The sequence below is a fragment of the Rhinatrema bivittatum genome, chromosome 2 (assembly GCF_901001135.1).
Source record: "Rhinatrema bivittatum chromosome 2, aRhiBiv1.1, whole genome shotgun sequence".
Lineage (NCBI taxonomy): Eukaryota > Metazoa > Chordata > Amphibia > Gymnophiona > Rhinatrematidae > Rhinatrema > Rhinatrema bivittatum.
In genome coordinates, this window is record NC_042616.1 from 238,840,485 (window position 1) to 238,860,742 (window position 20,258).

General features: G+C 43.8%; 2 protein-coding genes across 4 annotated transcripts in view; one reads left to right on the top strand and one right to left on the bottom strand.

The window, feature by feature from the left end:
* The window catches only part of ACAD11 (acyl-CoA dehydrogenase family member 11), a 289,500-nt gene extending 274,174 nt beyond the window's left edge, over positions 1–15,326 (bottom strand). The window contains exons 1-2 of one of the 2 annotated variants that reach the window (XM_029589309.1): positions 15,094–15,326; positions 6,418–6,517 (exon numbers count right to left, since the gene is read on the bottom strand). In XM_029589309.1, coding sequence (XP_029445169.1) covers positions 6,418–6,517; positions 15,094–15,227 — 234 coding nt within the window. In that variant the 5' untranslated portion in view covers positions 15,228–15,326. The remainder of the gene's footprint in view (positions 1–6,417; positions 6,518–15,093) is intronic. The other variant, XM_029589308.1, reaches the window with a different exon arrangement.
* Positions 15,327–15,636: 310 nt separating this feature from the next.
* UBA5 (ubiquitin like modifier activating enzyme 5) overlaps positions 15,637–20,258 on the top strand; it is a 36,431-nt gene continuing 31,809 nt past the window's right edge. The window contains exons 1-3 of one of the 2 annotated variants that reach the window (XM_029589312.1): positions 15,637–15,660; positions 19,642–19,687; positions 19,791–19,880. In XM_029589312.1, coding sequence (XP_029445172.1) covers positions 15,650–15,660; positions 19,642–19,687; positions 19,791–19,880 — 147 coding nt within the window. In that variant the 5' untranslated portion in view covers positions 15,637–15,649. Of the gene's footprint in view, positions 15,661–15,923; positions 16,298–19,641; positions 19,688–19,790; positions 19,881–20,258 lie in introns of those variants that run through there. The other variant, XM_029589311.1, reaches the window with a different exon arrangement.

Below are 20,258 nucleotides of genomic sequence, written 5' to 3' on the forward strand. Positions count from 1 at the left end.
GCAGAGATAATTACAGGAGAGAGGAGGGGATCGAGCCAGAGAGAGAAGAAAAAAAAAAAAAAAAAGGGGACATTGGGCTAGCCTGGGTGAATGAAAATTGTTTCGTTTGTTTTAACAGAACATTATTGAAAGTTAGTTGATGGTGTGCGTATGTGAATAAAGATAGAATTGTGGTATGTTAATTAAAAGAAAGGAAGATTGTAGCTCCGAGTTTCTGCTGATTAAATTTATTCTCCAAGGTCCTTGCTAAAACTGTCTGTAATCTGACAAAGGATTGCTACTTGCAAAGAAATACCAGAACCAAGGGTCCCTTACAAATCATTTAGTGCCTTATGATGCGGGCTATTTTTAAGACATTTTATAGCAGCAAATTAATTGTTACAGTACAAAGTGGAATGGTGGTGCGTCCCACTGCGTGTCAGTACGTAGTGTGTAGGCATTCAATATGGCTGTGCGTTTCAATGCTGGCGTTGCTAATCAGAAGTTTTTAGTTTTCTCATATCTTCTATCCCAGTGTCCTCCCTATGCTTATCTTTCTATTCTCTAATACCATGTTAATTATTGTTCTTACTTGTCTCCTATATATTATCTGTTATTTAAAAGTTACATTGGAACGCATGATAAAGTATGAACTCTCTTTTGCTGACGCAGTTTATTTTGAAGCTGTCTCTGGGAAAATTAGAGGAGAAATGATTAAGAATGGGACCTTTGTTAAAGCTTTGTTAAATATACAGAGCATAGCAAGCGGCAAGATAAGACAGCTGCAGTTCTGACTGTGGGAATTACAGGATGCCGTTTGTAAAAAAAAAAAAAAAAAAACACAGAGAAAACAAAGACTTAATATTACAAATTTTGATTCAGTGGCAGGCGCAAGATAAGGATTATTGGAAGTTGTGGGCAAGAGAAGGGGCCACTATGCAAGATTAGGAACAAGAGCAAATATGAGTCGGCCCAAATGATAAAGTAGTAGCCCACACACACACACATATATATATATATATTGCAATTATGTTCTTTTACCACTGGTGGGGGCTGGGCTCTGGCTATTACCATATGTTCTTAGTGTTTGCAATGTAATTGATACAAGGCTTCCAAGGGTTTGATCATCACTCCTGCACACCTAAAGCGCCCCCCCTGGATCCTTGCCTGCAGATCCAGGTTGACTTTATTGAATTAACCCAATGCCAAACTTACAAGTATGAAGGAAGCAATGTTTTGCAGCTTCTCAGCCTCGTCAGAATTGATTTGCCTCCAGGCGCAGGTCACCTATTCAATTTCCAGATGGACTGTGATCTTTTCATCGTATTTTGAGATGTATGGGAACAGGGATCAGGAAGAGAAGAAAAGGGGCCCGTCTCTGCAACCAGGAACTTAATAATAGACCTGACATCCGAAAGAACCTGCAGAAGGCCGAGGGCTTTGAGGGCATGAGCCTCAGCCAGTTAAAAGCTATAGCAGACCAGGTATGTGGAAATAGAGAAGTGGAAGAGAAAAGAGAGAAGCAAGTAGACATATGAAGGAGAAAGTGACTGTTAGCCGCCGCTCTCGAGGACACTCGGGACGGGAAGGAGCCAAGACAATGGCAGACCGCGAAGAGGAGGGGGAACAAGACCCCCCCTTTGGAAAGAATCAGTGTGCGTACTGCAAAAATGAAGGCCATTGGAAGAGAGACTGTGAAGAATGGCAAAAGAAATACGGGAGCCCTGCAGTGAATACTAACGACAAAAATGGACCTGCACCGACACAAAGGGGCCGAGGAGGAAGGAGATTGGACAACCCCCACTGGCAGATGGCGGGGGAGGCGACAAGGAGCATACAGCCTGAAGAGACCGGGAGGGAAGAATCCCCACTGACCCTCTGGTGGAGATCCACGAGGTAACACAACAAAAATCAGGGGCCTGTTGGACTCAGAGGCCAACGATCTGTCATGACTGCACCAATCGGCCCCCCCGACGAAAGAGACTGTTTCTATAGTGGGTGCCTCAGGTCAGGTACTCACTGCCCCTCTGCAGAAAGAATGAAGTATACAAGTAGGCGGGACCATGGTATCCCTTATCGGATGGAACCTGCTGTGTAAGCCTCAGACCACATTGAGATTTCAACCAACAGGGGAAGTTAAAGCCTCCTTCGGGGACCATCCAGTGATACTCATCTATCCCCTCCAAGAAGAATGGAGACTACATCTTCCCATAGTCGAACGAACCATCGAACATCGATATGAAAACAACACCCCCCTCACCGAAAAACGAAGACAACTGATGGATAGTGTACCCCAAGTATGGTCCGAACAGAACCCGGGAGGAATAGCTATCGACGCTACCCCCATATGGATAGAGATGAAACAGAATGCACAGGTGATCAATCAACCTCAATACCCCATTCCATATATGGCCAGGCAAGGAATCCAGATACATCTGCAAAGACTGTATGATTTGGGTATTCTCAGGCGAATCCGATCTGCTTGGAACACCCCTCTGCTGCCCGTAAAGAAACCCGGTTCTTCTGACTACCGACCTGTACAAGATTTACGGAAAGTGAACAATCAAGTAGCAGATCTAGTAGCCCTCGTACCCAATCCATACTCAATCTTGGCTCAGGTTTCCCCTACATCCAAGTGGAACAGTGTCATTGACCTCAAAGATGCTTTCTTCTCCGTTCCAGTAGCAGAAGAATGCCAGAAGATCTTTGCCTTCACATGGGAAAATGCACAAACTGGAATCAAGCAGCAGTACACATGGACTCGCTTACCGCAAGGATTTAAGCACTCACCCACGATGTTCGGGGAGCAACTGGCAAAAGACTTGAAGATGTACCAAGTCACGTATGGGCCAGTCATACAGTATGTGGATGACCTTCTGTTGTTTCGTGACACGTATCACGAATGTGCTATAGCCACACTCCACTTGTTAAAGACGTTGTACTCAAAAGGATACCGTGCAAGTAAAAAGAAGGCGCAAATTTGTGAATTGGAAGTAGAATACTTGGGATTCCAAATTCGGGAAGGTACCCGCTGTCTTGGAATATCCCGTACCAGTTCAATACGAGGTCAACCTGTACCCACTTGCAAGAAGGAGCTCCGAGCATTCCTTGGAGCTGCAGGATACTGTAGACTGTGGATTGCTAACTACGCTGTCATTACCCAGTCCCTGTACGACAAGTTGCGGGGAAAGGAGGCGGAATCTCAGACTTTTCAGTGGGAAACCCATGAATTGACAAGTTTACAACAATTGAAAGATGCCTTGAGTGAACCCCCTGCTCTAGGGTTACCAGATGTAATGAAACCATTTCATCTATACGTCGATGAAAAGAAAGGAATGGCCATTGGGGTATTGACTCAAACTTTTGAATCATAGGAACGACCTGTTGCATATCTGTCAAAAGGAATGGACAATGTTGCAAAAGGATGGCCTGGTTGCCTTCAAAGCATTGCTGCTGCATGCTTACTGATACCCGAAGCTGTTAAGCTAACATTTGGACAGACTTTACAAGTAACAACTCCTCTTACTATTCAAGGACTACCAGAGACCCATGGACCAAAACGGATGACTAATTCACGTCTCGTCAAGTATTAAGCCTTACTGTGTGAAACACCTGAACTTCAAATACAGGACAGCAAAAACTTGAAACCGGCCACTCTTATGCCGGCACCTGAACCATTTGCCCATGATTGTGAAGAAGTCATGACTACAATACATTCCAGTAGACCAGACCTGAGGGATCAACCCTGGCAGGGAGCTTGGACTTTATTAACTGATGGGAGCAGCTAAATCATTCATGAGATACGTTCTGCTGGATATGCTGTTGTATCCGAAGATGAAATCGTTGAGGCTCAACCTCTTCCCCCAGGAACGTCTGCACAAAAAGCTGAACTAATTGCCCTTACTCGAGCTCTGCAGTTGGCAGAAGGACAAACTGTAAATATCTAAACAGACTCTAAATATGCCTTTCTTACAATTCAAGTGCATGGAGCATTATAGAGGGAAAACAACTGAACAATCAGGCTTCAGGCAGTCCTGGAGCTCATCACCAACGACTGCTCTCGCTCTTAAACTCTGGGCAAAAGAAAATACCAAAATTATGACTGCAGTGTACCAGAATAGATTGGTTTTAGATTACCCTCTGGCCCAGGAAGGAGGGTTTGTGGAACATTTAACCTCCCCAATTGTTGTTTACAGGTAGATGACCAAAGCAAGGTTATCCAAGATATCACTGATCGCATGGTCAAGATGGCACACGTCCCTGTCCAGCAGTGGAATAGTGCATGGGACTGGACCAATGGATTCCGTGGTTGGTTTTCCATGATCGATGGATTTAAGAGCTTGTTTGTTATCCCAGCCAGTTTAATTCTGTTTTGTCTTTTAGGACCCTGAATTATTCCTTTCTTGCTCAAACCGCCTTCGTCGGGTGATGAAGGACATTGCTGAACGCAAAACAGCCACGCAGCTCCTGTCACTGTACATGTATTCCTCTGAGCCTATAGAACCTGTTTAACCATCCTCATGTTTTATCCTGGGCCATCTTCCCATACATGACAAGTTCGGGCTACAAAGGGGGGTGGAGCCATTAGGGCCCATCCGTCTCAAACCCGTGAAGAAACCATCGGACTGTTTGGGAAATTAGGGCCCCCTGAGAACTCAAATTGCTAATTTTTCTTGTTTCTGTTTCTTTCAGCTCCACAGTTGCGTTGTGATGGTGTGATACTTTTCATAAAGAATGATAAGTATCAAAGGGGGGAATGAAGGGGTCTGAACGCTTCAACCTGACAAAGGACTTCATGTACCAGAATTCCCTGCTTCATGACGGGTTTACTTACAGTCTGCAATACAGCTGTAATTAGGACATTGAGAAACTCTCTGTCAGCACATTGCACATTTTCATTTTTTTGGCTTCGCTGTTCTTATTCTCTGATAAGCTTTCACTGCTGTAACCTAGATTAGAACAATGGATGTATTATGTGATGGGCTGTATTACTGCAGACTCGCGAATTCCTTTCCAGAACTGCAAGTCCCAGCAGCCTCTCCTGCAGAACATGGGAGAAGTTTCACGAAAGTTCCAGGGTGTCTAGGGAGGGGGTCAGTAGCCCCTTCAGCCGGAATATGCTTGCTCAGCAATGCTTAGAACGCATGTGTAAAAGATAAGAACTGTAAAGTGCATAAGAGTCTGCTCCTGAAGGGGAGGGGCATGCAGTTGTACTGAGCCTTTGTCTTAGCTGCATCTTGCTGGCAATAAAAGTCTATCTTTACGGATCAGTTGTCTGGGCCTCCTTACTGACTAAAAAGAGATAAAGTATTCCTTCTCGAGCTATTCTCTAGGTCTTCAAGCCTGTCTTCATAAATACTCAATACTTGCCTGCAAAGATGACACAGTTTTGGAAAGGATGTGCAGCTCGTCTTGTGCATCCAGTACTTTCTGTTCCACATCTTCGACTTGTTTGCTGTGCTCCGATATTATCGATGTTACCTCTTCCAGCTTCTCATAAATCTTATCAATTTCCTCCAGTTTTGTATCAAGCGCTGTTAGCACTGCCACTGAGTTCTGCAGCCATTGCCGGATTCAGCTGAGCTCCCTCCCCGTTCGCCTGAGCACCCACCATTTTGGATTACATCAATGGTCCTTTTTTGTTTTCCTTTATCTTTTTTTAGCCATTCAAGTGGACATACTGTAGCCGATGCACACTGATTTAACATGCACTGCTGCCACATTTTGGGTAAGCAGGCAAGCTTTTAAATGAGGCTGTCCAGCTCACAGCATCACGTGATCCTCAACAAGTCATTCTATATCTATCTGCCTGCAGAAAGAGTTTCTTTGCCAACTGCAAGAATGTCCAGCTAGGGTAAAAATGACAGCGTTCTCAATACGATTAAAGAATTTGTCATTTTTAAACAGGGTTCCAGATACTGCGATCCATTAAAAAAAAATAAAAAATTGTCCCACCCATCCACCCCCAGATAACCGTCAGGGTTTGCAGCAGCAACCTCAGTCTGTACTCATGAGTTTTTGGCCCATTGCTAGCAGAAAGCCTGAGTCAGAAGGAGCTTTGTGACACAACTGACTGCGCTGCTGCTGGCTCAAAATGGAGACTCCCAAATCCGGTTTCACAACCTCTACCACAACACCTGGTTCTCAGTCCACTTGCATCTTAATCTTAAGTGGGTTTAGTATGTTCGCTTGTTTGAACAATAAGAGAATTAATTATGTGCCAAGCAAAACAAAAATATACACCAAAAAAGAAAGAAATTTTGAGTTCTGCGTAACAAACTCCTCTTTGCATGCTGATATATAGTATTTGTGCATATTAAATTCAACATTTAAAAGAACAACCAGTGAGAGCTCAGTATCAGTTTCTTAAACAGTAAAATATATTTAAACAAGACGACAGTTAAGAGTTTCTTGTAAACCAGTCAAACTAATGCATACCCGATGTGCTCCAGGTAGAAGGGGGCCATGAGGTTTTTTCCGAAGTACGTACTGCTTAGTACCCTTCTGCAGGTAAAACGTTGGGTTGGACTGTCCTGACCTAAAATGCACAAAATTAAAATTATCATGCAACTAATTCTAAAAATATCAGATATAAACAGAAAAAGCCACCAGTTTGTTAGCATTATTAAAAACATAAGAAAATGCCATACTGGGTCAGACCAAGGGTCCATCAAGCCCAGCATCCTGTTTCTAACAGTGGCCAATCCAGGCCATAAGAACCTGGCAAGTGCCCAAAACCTATGTTACCGTTGCTAGTAATAGCAGTGGCTATTTTCTAAGTCAACTTAATTAATAACAGGTAATGGACTTCTCCTCCAAGAACTTATCCAATCCTTTTTAAACACAGCCCCACTAACTGCACTAACCACATCCCCTGGCAACAAATTCCAGAGTTTAATTGTGCGTGGAGTTAAAAAGAACTTTCCCCGATTAGTTTTAAATGTGCCACATACTAACTTCATGGAGTGCCCCCTAGTCTTTCTATTATCTGTAAGACTAAATAACAGATTCACATCTACCCATTCTAGACCTCTCATGATTTTAAACATCTCTATCATATCCCCCCTCAGCCGTCTCTTCTCCAAGCTGAAAAGTCCTAACCTCTTTAGTCTTTCCTCATAGGGGAGCTGTTCCATTCCCCTTATCATTTTGGTAGCCCTTCTCTGTACCTTCTCCATCGCAATTATATCTTTTTTGAGATGCGGCAACCAGAATTGTACAAGGTATTCAAGGTACGGTCTCACCATGCAGCGACATAGAGGCATTATGACATTTTCCATTTTATTCACCATTCCCTTTCTAATAATTTCCAACATTCTGTTTGCTTTTTTGACTGCCGCAGCACACTGAACCGACGATTTCAATGTGTTATCCACTATGACGCCTAGATCTCTTTCTTAGGTGGTAGCACCTCATATTTAACCTAACATTGTGTAACTATAGCATGGGTTATTTTTCCCCTAAATGCATCACCTTGCACTTATCCACATTAAATTTCATCTGCCATTTTGATGCCCAATTTTCCAGTCTCACAAGGTCTTCCTGCAATTTATCACAATCTGCTTGTGATTTAACTACTCTGAACAATTTTGTATCATCTGCAAATTTGATTACCTCACTCATCGTATTTCTTTTCAGATCATTTATAAATATATTGAAAAATACGGGTCCAAATACAGATCCCTGAGGCACTACACTGCCCACTCCCTTCCACTGAGAAAATTGTCCATTTAATCCTACTCTCTGTTTACTGTCTTTTAGCCAGTTTGTAATCCGCGAAAGGATATCGCCACCTATCCCATGACTTTTTACTTTTCGTAGAAGCCTCTCCTGAGGAACTTTATCAAACGTCTTCTGAAAATCCAAGTATACTACATCTACCAGTTCACCTTTAGCCACATGTTTATTAACTCCTTCAAAAAAGTGAAGCAAATTTGAGAGGCAAGACTTGCCTTGGGTAAAGCCATGCTACCATACAAGTCCATTAAGAAGGACAGGGAAAACAGACATTTAAATGTGTGCATTCACTCCCCTGGCCCTTTTCTCAGTGGCTGAGGGTATGCATGCTGCTCCACAGCAAGTGTACTTTTGCCGGTGGATAGACACACGCGCAAGGAGGCAAGGCAATGTTCAGAAGGTCGTTTTAGGCAAGGAAACATTTTTACCCACACAAAACAAATAAAAATTTGTCTGTATGCCCCATGATAAAATCATTTTTTTTATTTTGTGTTTAAGGGACAATTTTTGGTGGGATACTGACAGCAGACCTGAAGGAAATGCAATCAGCTGGGAAATGGCCCAAAAAGATATGGTTTCTGGGGCCTTACTGAAAGAGATCAGAACCCAAAACGGAGAAAATTACAGGGAGTTTTCCAGGTCTCTGCCAAACACCTGAGGTCAAAATATCACATTTCTTGCAATAATAGTTCTACAAATGCAGATTTCTACTTATTCTTTCATTGAAGACTGGCAGAATCAAAACTTGAGGCTCCAGAATGGGAGGGGGATCTCTCTGCCTTGGCTTCAGTCCTGCTCCCACTCACATCTCTGGCTCTTTTTTGAAGTTCCTCCCCCGAGTCCTCTTTCCCTCCTTCAAACCACATCCCTGCTGCTCTCAAATGCTCCTGCCCCTCATGCCAATCTGGTCTCACACACACCCCCTCTGGCACTGATCCCTTCTCTCCGTCTTGCCCTCTCAACGTATACATATTTAATTACTTATTTAAAACAGCATATAGTGCATGCTTTATAAGAGAATACTATTGAATGCAGATCCACAATCAAAACAAAGGTATTAATAAAAACAAAATACAATGAAACAATAGTACAATTATAAACCATATGCTTCTTGGAATAAAAATTTCTTTTGAAAGGCCAAATAATCGCGTCCCCTCCCTTAGATCATCAGAAAATAAGTTCCACAACTGCAGACCAGCAAAAGCAAAAAGCTTGCTTCGAGTAGTCTGTAATTTTGAAAATGTTAAAAAAGTGGAAACTGCGAAAAAATTGCAATTAGCAGATCGTAATGTATGTGACAGTGTAAGGAACTAAAAGATCAGTAAGGCCATTCGGGGCTTCACCATATAGCACTTTATGAGCCAACGTCAGCACCTTTAAACGAGTTTGCTGCTGAACAGGAAACCAATGGTGTGATTTCCTTAAAGAGGAAGATATATTGATTGTCTGGCAGTTCAGGTTTCGTGTTACGGAACTGAAACTTGCTTACTGTGAATCGGAACTGAAATCCGAACCGATTCTGGTTCCGATTCACATCTATAGACTAGCCGGCACAAGTTATAAGACTCCTAGCAGCATTTTGCATTAAATCTAAAGCTCTTAACCACTTCTTTGGTATACCAAGATATAATGAATTACAATAATCTAAGTATTAGCACTTATACAGCATTCTGCAGGCTATTCTTGTCAATATAATTTCTTAACAGTCGAACCATTTTCAAATTACGAAAAAATAACTTTTTACTACTTGTCTTCTCTGAGTCTGTAAAATAAGGGGAGAGGGTAATATTATGCCCAGATTGTGTGCCTTCATCTCAATATGTACATCAAAGAATAGTGTTAAGCACATCCAAGACAAATAATCTATTTGTCTTCATCCATGACTTGACAGCGGATCAAGTATTTCAGTAGGTAACTTCAGGTAACCTTCCATCTGTACCACAGGGAAATAAAATATGAATATCATCAGCATAAATAATTATGTAGTACCTAGAGATCTAAAAAGCAAAGCGGTAACCGATCCAGTGAGCTGTGTAACAGTGACGACAAGGAGAATCGGATGATAGCAAGCCCTTTATTAAAGGGCTTGCTATCATCCGATTCTCCTTGTCGTCACTGGTACCTAGAGATCTTAAACGTGTGTTAATAGATATCAAATAAAACTGCCGCTAATGTGGACCCCTGAAGGCAATACATTTTCCAGGAGGAGGAATTCTCCTTAACCCTCGCTCGCTGTGTTCTATCAGTTAAAGATGACTCAAACCAGCACAATACTATAGACTCCTTAACCTACAGTCTGTAAACGTCTTAATATTTTATGATCAACAGTGCCAAATGCCAAATTAATATCAAGTTGAATCAGGAAAACTGGCTTAGCCCCATCAGCCTCTTTACGTACAAAATCTTTGGACAGTAAGCAAGTTTCAGTTCCGTAACACGAAACCTGAACTGCCAAACAATCAATATATCTTCCTCTTTAAGGAAATCACACCATTGGTTCCATACCCATTTCTCTATAATTTTAGCCACAGTTAAAAGATTTGAAATTGGTCGATACTTGATTTCCAAAGATGATAAAGAATAATTCTTTTTTCACAGGATAAATAATTGCTCTCTTTAATGCATTTGGAAGTCGCCCTTCACCTAATGAGGCATTTACCATAAGTAATCATATGCTATACATGTCTTTTTTTTGTTACTTGTATTACCGAAAGGGGGAAAGGGTCAACAGAAATGGAAACTGAGCTCAATTGTGAGACAACTTCTCCCAATTTAACTAGCATAAGGAGAGAAAACTCGGACCATTTCTCTACAATCTCAATAGTAACCACAAGCATTCGTGTCCCTAGTGAGGAATGCAAATTAGAAATCTTTTGAATAAAATATGCAGATAAATTCTCTGCCTCGGTGATCTTATCTTGTACTTACTTCAGACCCTCCAAACGTTTATGTACTGCAGTAAATAATAATTTAGAGTTACTCAAAGAAGAATTCAAACTCCAGGTATAATAACCCCAGTGGAGTTCATAAACTCTTTGCCTGTACATAGCCAAGGGCTCTGATTGCATCCGCTTTGCCTCATCAGTTTTTAATCTCCTCTATCTTCCCTCCAAACCTTTGCTCGAAGGTCAATTAACTCTTTTGTGAACTGGGGGTAACTTTGTTCCTTTTTTGTAAAAAAAATCATCTTTTCAGGTGCTACATGATCAAAAAATTGACTTCAAGAATTATTCCAACAATCTACTAAATCAGAACAACTCACAGAGCTGGTATCAACTGGTCCTATCTCTATTAACCTTGTCTCAAACTTTCTCAGGGTCAACCTTATTTCATATTACTCTCTTTAGCCTAACAAAAGTATTAACAAAATTAGGTTTCCATAAAGGCAGATTAATAACTAAATGATCAGACCAAATAACTTAAAAAATACCATCTAAAGTTAAAATATGTTGCTGCCAACAAGATTCCTGACAAAAACTTTGTTTCGATTGATGTATTATCAATGTATACCAATGTATACCAATATCAGTTATTAAATCAATAAAATCTTTAGCATATCACAAATGTACCTCTATATGCATATTAAAATCACCTAATATAAAATCTGAAGGGTTTATATGTATTGCTATCAATTGATCAACCAAAATAAATAATTTCTGGTCAGTAAAGCCAGGAGGCTGATAAATTAAACAAAAAGTCAGACTCAATGACACCATTCCTTCAATATCTCCTTCTAATTGCAATGGACGTTTAACTACATTCACATTTTCTTTATATAACACTAACAAACCACCTTCTCTGGACTTGTTCTGGACTTGTGCTGGACTTGTTCACTTCATATCTTAACAACAGGACCCAACAAGTCCAAATAGACTCTTTCACTTCCTCCAGAATGAATAAGTAACAAAATCAAGTCCTAGGGGTCAATTTACCAAGCTTCCCCACCCCAACAGACAAAGAATGGAAAAAAGTCTTAGTAAACCTGCGCTGGCAGTTTCCTCTAGATTTTTGAGCCTCCAGCTCAATCACTCTTCATTCATCCTATTTTTAACCCACATTTGCTGACACCCCCCCCCCAAATATCTGGTCAGGCCACTGCAGTGACAATCCTCAGCTAGGAGCCACGCACCAGAGCTCCTTCTGGAATTCAGTTATAGACCCTGAATCCAGCCAGCAGGCGTGACCCTGGAATGATGACCAGGATGCTCTCCCCTGAAGAGCATGTTACCGCTGTCTCCGCAGCATCCCCAATCAAACCAAGACACAGATCTGACTAGTATGATACAGACATTTAGATACCCGAGAGGTAATAATGGACAAGAAACAAACCTTTTTCAATGGATAGGAAACAGTAAAACTGTTGCATCCGTCGGTTGCAGACGGCTGCGACTGCTCTGCCTCACCTCTTTTTTACCTTTCTCCTCCTCCATGGGTAAGATGGCTGCCTCCAGTGTAGAGTGCCGAAACCCTCGGCATCTCCAACACAGCATGGGCGTCCCCGTCCACCATGCTCCTTCCTGTGGCCTCCTAAGGCACGCGCGCGTGCACGCTGCCTACGCTTAGCTACACGTCATGGTGGGAACCTCAGGGGCGTCCCCACCGCATGACATCAATACCTCCGGGTATTTAAGCCTCCTCTCCGCTCCTAACGAACGAGTTAGCAAGGACTTTGGTTTAGCTACGCTGACCGCTTCTAAGCTGCACCCTTGGATTCCATGCTACCCTCCGGGGTATCTTGCTCCTGAAGAAGCTCTGGGCACCCGCGCCTCGGGGGCCTCTCGCTTCCATCTACCCTTCGGGGTTTCTACTACCTATCTCAGACAACTGCTCCTCGGGGGTCTCTTCTCTTTTCAGGATCACTCGCTCCTCGAGGGCCTACCCAGCTCAGGGTATCCTGCACCACGGACTTCGGGTCCCGCCTTCATCTACCAGGAGGATTCCTGCACTACTCTTCAGTGAGTACCTCTATGCTCCAGCTCTCCATTTCCACCCTTCAGGTTCAGCTTAACCCACTATGCGGAACACTACCAACCTAGTACATCCGGGTGAGATCATCTACATCTGAGACTGTCTGAGCTAAGTGGCACATTGCTGGACTTCGGTGCCATCCGTTCCTGTGCAAGTATCATCTATCTACAGCAGTACAATAAAGCTTTCCCTCTCAAGTGTCTGCTCTCTGAGTCTAGCCTATCGCTATGGTTCCCCACGGGGCCCCTCCCCGTGGGAGGAGTCATCACCACTGCGAGTAAGAGTCCACACTATTCCACAAACCCAACAAAAACTAGGGGTCATGATGGGAAACTACAAGGGGGGAGCCTCCGAAAATACCAGGAAGTATTTACTCATGGAGAGAGTGGTGAATGTCTGACCACGCCACAACATAAGGGCTCACAACCGTGACAGTTTGCGGAGGCCATAAACTTGGCAGACCAGCCCTCAATCCAGGTCATACCCAGGCTGGACCAGTGTATCCAGCAGCAGCAGCAGGAACTGCTTAATCAAGTGACCGGCCTCCTAGAGCGATTTGCGGTATGTATGGATGTTATGCGGGGGGGTTGATAAATGCCAGCCACCCAGAGAGGTAGTGGGATGAATAGGCAGATGGTGTGGGCATCAAAGAAAGAAAAGGAGTGGGAATGAGGTAGAAGGGGTTGAAACGTACAGGACGGGAAGAGCCGTTATTCACCCCCCCCCCCACTGTGCAAGATGTATGGGAGAAAAGAGAACCTCCATGACAGAGCAGCAACTGAGGGCAGAGTCCTCAGGGGGAAAGCAAGGCATGGAGATGAAGAGAATGAGATATAAAGAAGTCCTGAATGTAAGCAAGCTTACTGGAAATAGAGTGGGATTCTACAGGGAACACGAGAAAGGGAGAGAAGAGGGAGAGAGCAGGGATAAAGCTAAGATTGAAGAGGTACCTGATATGCACAGATGGCTTGAAAGTTGCCTTGGAGAGCAAGGATAGGGATTGATATCCCCATCTGAGAATAAGAGGACCACAGTAATACGGCGAAGAGAGGTGGAGGTGGGATGACAGCAATCTGTCTCCTGCTTTGTCCAGTGGAAATCCACACTATAGTTACTCCTGAGAGAATTCTATGCACAAAAATTTAAAATTCTGCATACTTTATATTGGTCAAAATAAATATAAAGACTTTGAGTAATTAATTTAAAATGTAATAAGTTATAATATATAAGTTATTACTGAAAGATACAGTTCTAAATATTTTGAGCAGAATTCCTCTGGAAGTACACTGTAAGTGTCCCTTCCTACTTCTCCCTTTCACTCTGCCCTCTCAAGCCCCAATTCCTCCGCCCTTCACTATCAACTTCTTCCTTTCCAGGCTCAACTCTTCCACTCTCTCCTCAACCCTTAGCCCTCCACTCCCTGGGTTTGATCCCTCTCTCATACAGCCCCTCCCACAGGACCCTCTCTCTTGCGCGCAGACACACACACACACCCCCTCACATGCATCCTCTGTCCCCCTTGCGCACACACCCCACTTCATACAAGCTCTCTCTCTCTCACACAAATGTCCCCTTCACACTGGCTCCTTTTCTTTCTCACACACCCTAACAGACTCCTCCTCTCTCTCTCTCTCACATATACACACAGCTCCCAATCTCTCACTCACATACAAACTCCCTCACAGAGTATCCCTTCTCTCTCACACATAGATGCATACTTCTCTTGTGCTGTCATTCTGGGGCCCTCCATCTTCAGCTGCAGGTGGGATGGAACCCACCTGAGGGTATCCCAGGCCTCTCTTGTCTGTGTCTTCGCCATGAGAGGTATGGGCTCCACTCACGGCTGCTGTGCAAATTCTGCAAAGAGCATAGAAATTCTGTGCAGGAGGGGAATTCTACTCAAATTCTGCATTGTGCAGAATTACCCCAGGATAGGCAGGGATAGAAATATATTTAGAAAGCATAGGCACTAGTCAAAAATGTTTAGGAGCCAAAGAAAACTTTTGCTTTATTTGTTCTCACTTTTCACTCTCTTTTGTTGTTCCTATTTTGCTTATTTTATTTGGCTCCATTAAAATTTGCTTTTATATTTGATCTATATTTTATTTTGAAAATACTTTTTTTTTTTTTTGCTTTCTGAATTTTAGGGACCAGGTGACCATGCCCCCAGGATTTTTCCAGCCCTCACTATTGTATACTAGTATAGTATAGGTACTTGTGACCTGGCTTGGCCACTGTTGGAAACAGGACACTGGGCTTGCTGGAACTTTGGTCTGACCCAGTATGGCAAATCTTATGTTCTTATTGGCAATAAATTGCATCCAAGGGTGTCAAAGAGCCAAGACTGGAGTAAAGTCCCTTACTAAGTACCAAACAGGTTGATCCTAGGGAGGTGGGTATTATTGTTACCTGTACTGGCGGACCATTAGTGGCTCCGGCGGGGTCAGGGGGAAGTCCGGCAGGTTAGCAGACAGATAACTGTCCAGAGCCGCTTGGCTGAACCTGTGCTTCTCGCGCACCTCACTGGTGTCTGGTTCCGCCATGACACTCCTATCCCACAGAGCAAAGTCCTCGCAGCAGCGCCTCTGCCGTAACCTCCCCCATTCGGCCACAGCTACGCAAACAGCGTACAAAGCAAGCGGCTGATCTGACAGCGAGCGGATCAAGCTCCGCCTACCGCCCGCCCAGCACCCCGCCCCTTGTCGTAGAGGTAGACTCAAGCGCGCAAGTCTGGCCAAGGAAAAATAGACAGAGCGCGAAGGGGGCGGGGATTTAAATTTTACCGTAGCTCCACCTCCCAGGGTTTTTCTTTGCCTCTCCACCAATCAAGATTTTAGAGGTGGAGCAGAGACAACAGGGCACAAGAAAGCAGAACGGAACGAAGTTTGGGTTGAGGACAGGTTTTGATTTGATGGCGGTTTTGTGTCCGGAAAGACTCTAGGAGAGGAGGTTGAAGAATGAATGAATGAATTACGTGTAATTCTATTTGCCTCAAAAACTGTGTTTGTTTGGAAGAAATGTGAATCTAAACTTTTTGACCGGGAGACTCGCCATTAGCAATATTAAACTTTTATATCCGCAATGAGCGTTTTGCTGGAGACTTTTTTTTTTTTAGTTATGCATAAAAGATTCTGTGTTAATGCGTTCTTTGGCGGTGCTTTGCTCTAGCTGTGGCTGTTTATTCCCCTATATCTGCTGCTGCTGCTGAATGGGAGGATCAGGAGGTGGGAGAGGCTGCCGGCTGAGAGGGAGGAGGAGGAGCAGGGCCGTGGTGGGGGTGTCAGCGGATGGGGAGGAGTGAGAGCTGTAGGAGTGGCGGGAGAGAGCGGAAGGAAGCTGCTGCTGCTGCAGGCGCTCTCTTCTCTTTGGCTCAGTGCAGACGTGGCCCTGAGATCGGCAGCGGAAGCGGGGGGTTCTATCCTCTCCCTTACCCTCCCTTCGGGCTCTCCAGCATGGCCTCCGCGGGGCTGGTGGAGGAGCTGCGGCACCGGATCCGGGAGCTGGAAGCCGAGCTGAGCCGCGAGAGAGCCAAGGGGCGGCCGGAGGGCGGCGGGCAGTCGCGGCCCCGCATCCCCAGCATGAGCCCCGAGGTGCTGGATAGTAACCCTTACAGGTGAGCTCCCGATCCTCAGCCGGGGGGGGGGGGGGGGGTGAGCCTGCGCTGTCGGAGTCCATTGTCAGTCCTTGATTTCCGGGTTCTCAGCCGGGAGTCGTCCTGCTTTCACTCTCCTGCCACGAGAAACTTTTCAGGTTTTCCTTTAACCTGAAACCCAGGCGTGCTTGGCTTTTAGCCACTCCCGGGATAGTAGGTTGCAGCGACCCTGTACTTTTTCTGTTTGTTTTTTTTTCTTCTCCTAAACACGTAGAGCCGATCCGTGCGAGAATCCAAGCTTTCCCAGTCACAGGCTGCTACGCCAAGGGCCGCCGGTGTGACTGACAGCTCCCAGTCTAATCATTAGACATCCGTTTATTCCGGACCTCACCTGAACTCCTGCCATCGCTTAATGTAGGAGTCTGCGTGGGGACATTTTGGCACAGGGATTGGGAGGTAGATCGGTAAAGTGTGCGGTCACCCCCCCGTGCAGTGAGAGATGCTGCCAAGGGCGGTTGATTACAAAGCGCAGGCGGGTGCTGTAGCGTTAGACTTCCCTTTAGTATTGTGAGTAAAGTCTCTCATGGCCTGAGTGGTATGGTACAGTAGTGGTTGGCTGTGGAACTCCAGCTTTCGCCATAGACTAACAGCCCTGGAATCTTTACTTCACCTTGGACTAGGAGTTAATCTAAGAAAACAGGAGGCAACCTAGTAGTGCACCTCTCTGCATGGGGGAGTCATAACTAATGCCATCATTAGCAATGGATTTGCATGTGACGGCGTGAACCGAAACGCATATAAAAATGTGCACACGACTCGGGGCCGGTGCTAGCTGTTTTACTGCCCTCTGGAACAATTATTTTATAGCCGCCCCCCCCCCCCCCCTTCATTCAGTCTCTGACTGGGGCCTGCCAAAAAAAGCCAGGCTCCTTCCAGGGACCTAAACTATTATCACCCCTCTACCTGAGCATAGAGGTGTGACATTTTAACTCTTTCACCTCTAGGCACATCTTATACTCTTGCACCCGACCTCCTACTCACACAGTTAAAAATTATGCATTTATAATAGATTTATATGAAAAAATATTCAAAGTTCAGTTTTCTGAGGTAAAAAAATATCAAGTATTTGCACCCATTTCCTTGGTGCCAACCAGAAAACCCTACATGGAACCCATATGGTGTTAGGGCTACTGTAATGTGTGTTAGGTATGGGCTTGACCCTCAGTCACAAGTAAATTACAATTAAAATATAATAAACCGACCACACCAAAACAGCACTCACTGCCAGCACTTTAAAAAGTAACAACCTTATGTATGAAAAGGCAACACTGCAAATATTACACCAGGCCCTAAATACCAATAGACCTCCTATTAAGAAAACAGAAGAAACCAAGCTGCTATAGATTATTAAATGCTAGCAGAATACCTCTCCTTGGTCACACGTGCAGAACACAGGCAGACTCGCCAAATACAGAATAAAAGGGACCATAAAGTTTAAATAGAAACTTGCAGGCAAAAACTGAATAGGAAACCTGCAAAACCACCACCAATCTTCAGACATTAAAATCAAGAAATATAATGCATTAATCATAATAGTCTAAACATACAACAAATATTTCAAAACAGCTGGTGAAGGGAAGATCCAAACACCAATAAAATATTTCAAAACAGACATCAAACTATCCAAAAATGAAAACTAATAAGGATAAAATAATTCACGCTTTCCATACCTGGAAACTTTTGATTCCCAGTCACTCTGAGACTGTCATGGATTAGTGAGAGGGATGCATAAACTTTCTTCCTCAACATACACACATGTTCAGACACACGCACAAAGAGAACACCCTATGCTTCAATATCTCAACCTTTTCTAATATAAAATGAATTTACTGCTCAAAAAAAAATTTACTATTTAGACCCCTTATTCCATCATCCCTAGAGCTTGCATCTGTCTGTGTTCTCTCTCTCTCTCTCTCACACACACACACACACACACACTTCTGCTGCAGGGTAGTTTGGAAACTGCCTCTTGGCTTTTTTTCCTTCTGGGAACCACATGGTCCTGCAGGCTTCAGCTCTCCCATCTTCACTGCATGGCTCTGCAGCTCCTCTTCATCTTCACCAAGTGGCAGGTTGGGAACTACCACGCGGCCCTATGGCTCCTCTTCTTCGTCACTTGGCAGGTTGGGGACTGCTGCACAGCTCTAAAACTCTTATCTTTGCTGATGTGGCTGTGAAACTCTGAACTGGGCCGCGCGGCCTTGCAGCTCCTCATATTTGGTACATGGCAGTTTGGGAACAGCCATGCGGCCCTGCAACTCCCTCCTCTTCGTTGCAGGACCCTGCGGATCCTCCTTTTCTTCTCCTTGTGGTGGCACCAGCTCGGTGGGGGCCCTCAGGCCGCTGCCCTGTGCAAGTGATTAGCTTGCACATTTGGTTGCACGCTGGCCCTGACATGACTCCTGGTTAAACCTTGCGCTGTGCTGAGCACACACTTTTGCAGTGGCCCCATGTTTCACACAAGTCCTGTGTTAATTGCATTGAGGGTAAGAGATCTTTGTTGGCTAATGAGGAGCGGAGCCGTGAGATATGATAGTCTGTGCTAAGGGAAAGCAAATAGAGCTTCTGGAACATTCATGTACTTGGCCACTCTTTTTCATTGCAGTACACCTGTTGCTTAGTAGTAAATTTTCTCTAAATAAAAGGTACCAGGTTGGGGCCAGCAGTGACCTCCACCTGCAATGGGAGGAAAAAGAAGAAAGGTTCCAGTTTAAAAAAAAAAAAAAAAAAAAATCAGCACGGCTAACTCTGTGGTATTGATTGCTGTTGTACAATTATGTTTAAACTTGTTTAAATTTTGGTATCCATTTTCCACAGGGTAATTGTTTTATGTAATTTTGTCATGCAAAACAGTGATGCAGCTGGCATTTTGTAACTGCATTGTGATCTGAAGCTGTGATCTTGATATTGACTGCTAGTGTAATATTTCTGTTATCTATCAAATGACATTTTATTTTGGTTTTAAAAGTAAAGGTAAAGCTGCTCAGGTTTTTGGCTAAGATCCAAGTGCAGGGTCTGAGCTCTTGAGTTGAGGGCAGTCCTCTCTTGAACCTTTGGCTGAAATTGAGAACCAGTTATAATATTGGGGGGGGGGGGAGATTCACTCTCTATTCCCCACCCCATTGAATACATGGTTATGATCATTGCCCAAGGCAAGAAGATTAAAATGCCTGTTAAAAGATTGTATGGAAGGAGTATTGTTTTAAGATCTAGTACTCTCTCTTACATCCATTAGAATATTAGCCTGTTTATTAAACCCCTGGCAGAAATTCTTTGCTCATAAATATTTTTGTTTTTATTTTCAGCCGCCTGATGGCATTAAAGCGAATGGGAATTGTGAAGGACTATGAGGTATGGGTTTTAAGGAGAATTTCCCGATGCAGGGGGTGAATAAATATATATTTGCTTGCTTTCTTCTAGCCGTCAGAACTAATTTTTTTTTTTACCTTTGCAGAAAATCCGCACTTTCACTGTAGCAGTTGTAGGTGTTGGAGGCGTTGGTAGTGTGACTGCTGAAATGCTGACAAGATGTGGCATTGGTAAGGTAATATACACTTTTGTTGATTATAATATTAAGTAAAACAAATGGAATAATCAACAATTAAGGAAATATGGGGGATTTGGGAAAGGTTGAGTTAGATAGATTAGTACGTAAAGTAAGAGGTACCCAGGCACAAAACAAGAGGCAGCCAGGGAAAAACCAAATAGAGAGAAATGAACTTATTAATATTAAATACCTGTAGTCATTTATAATGTATTAAAATTATGATCCACATGGTATAATTCCTTATATTTTATATGACAAATTGTAATGCACTTGTATTTTGCAGTGTCTCTTATGCAGAATTGTAACATTTGGACCTTAATTTTATGGCCGGGTGCACTACCTCCCTGTTCTCCGCCCCCTCCCCCCATGCTCATT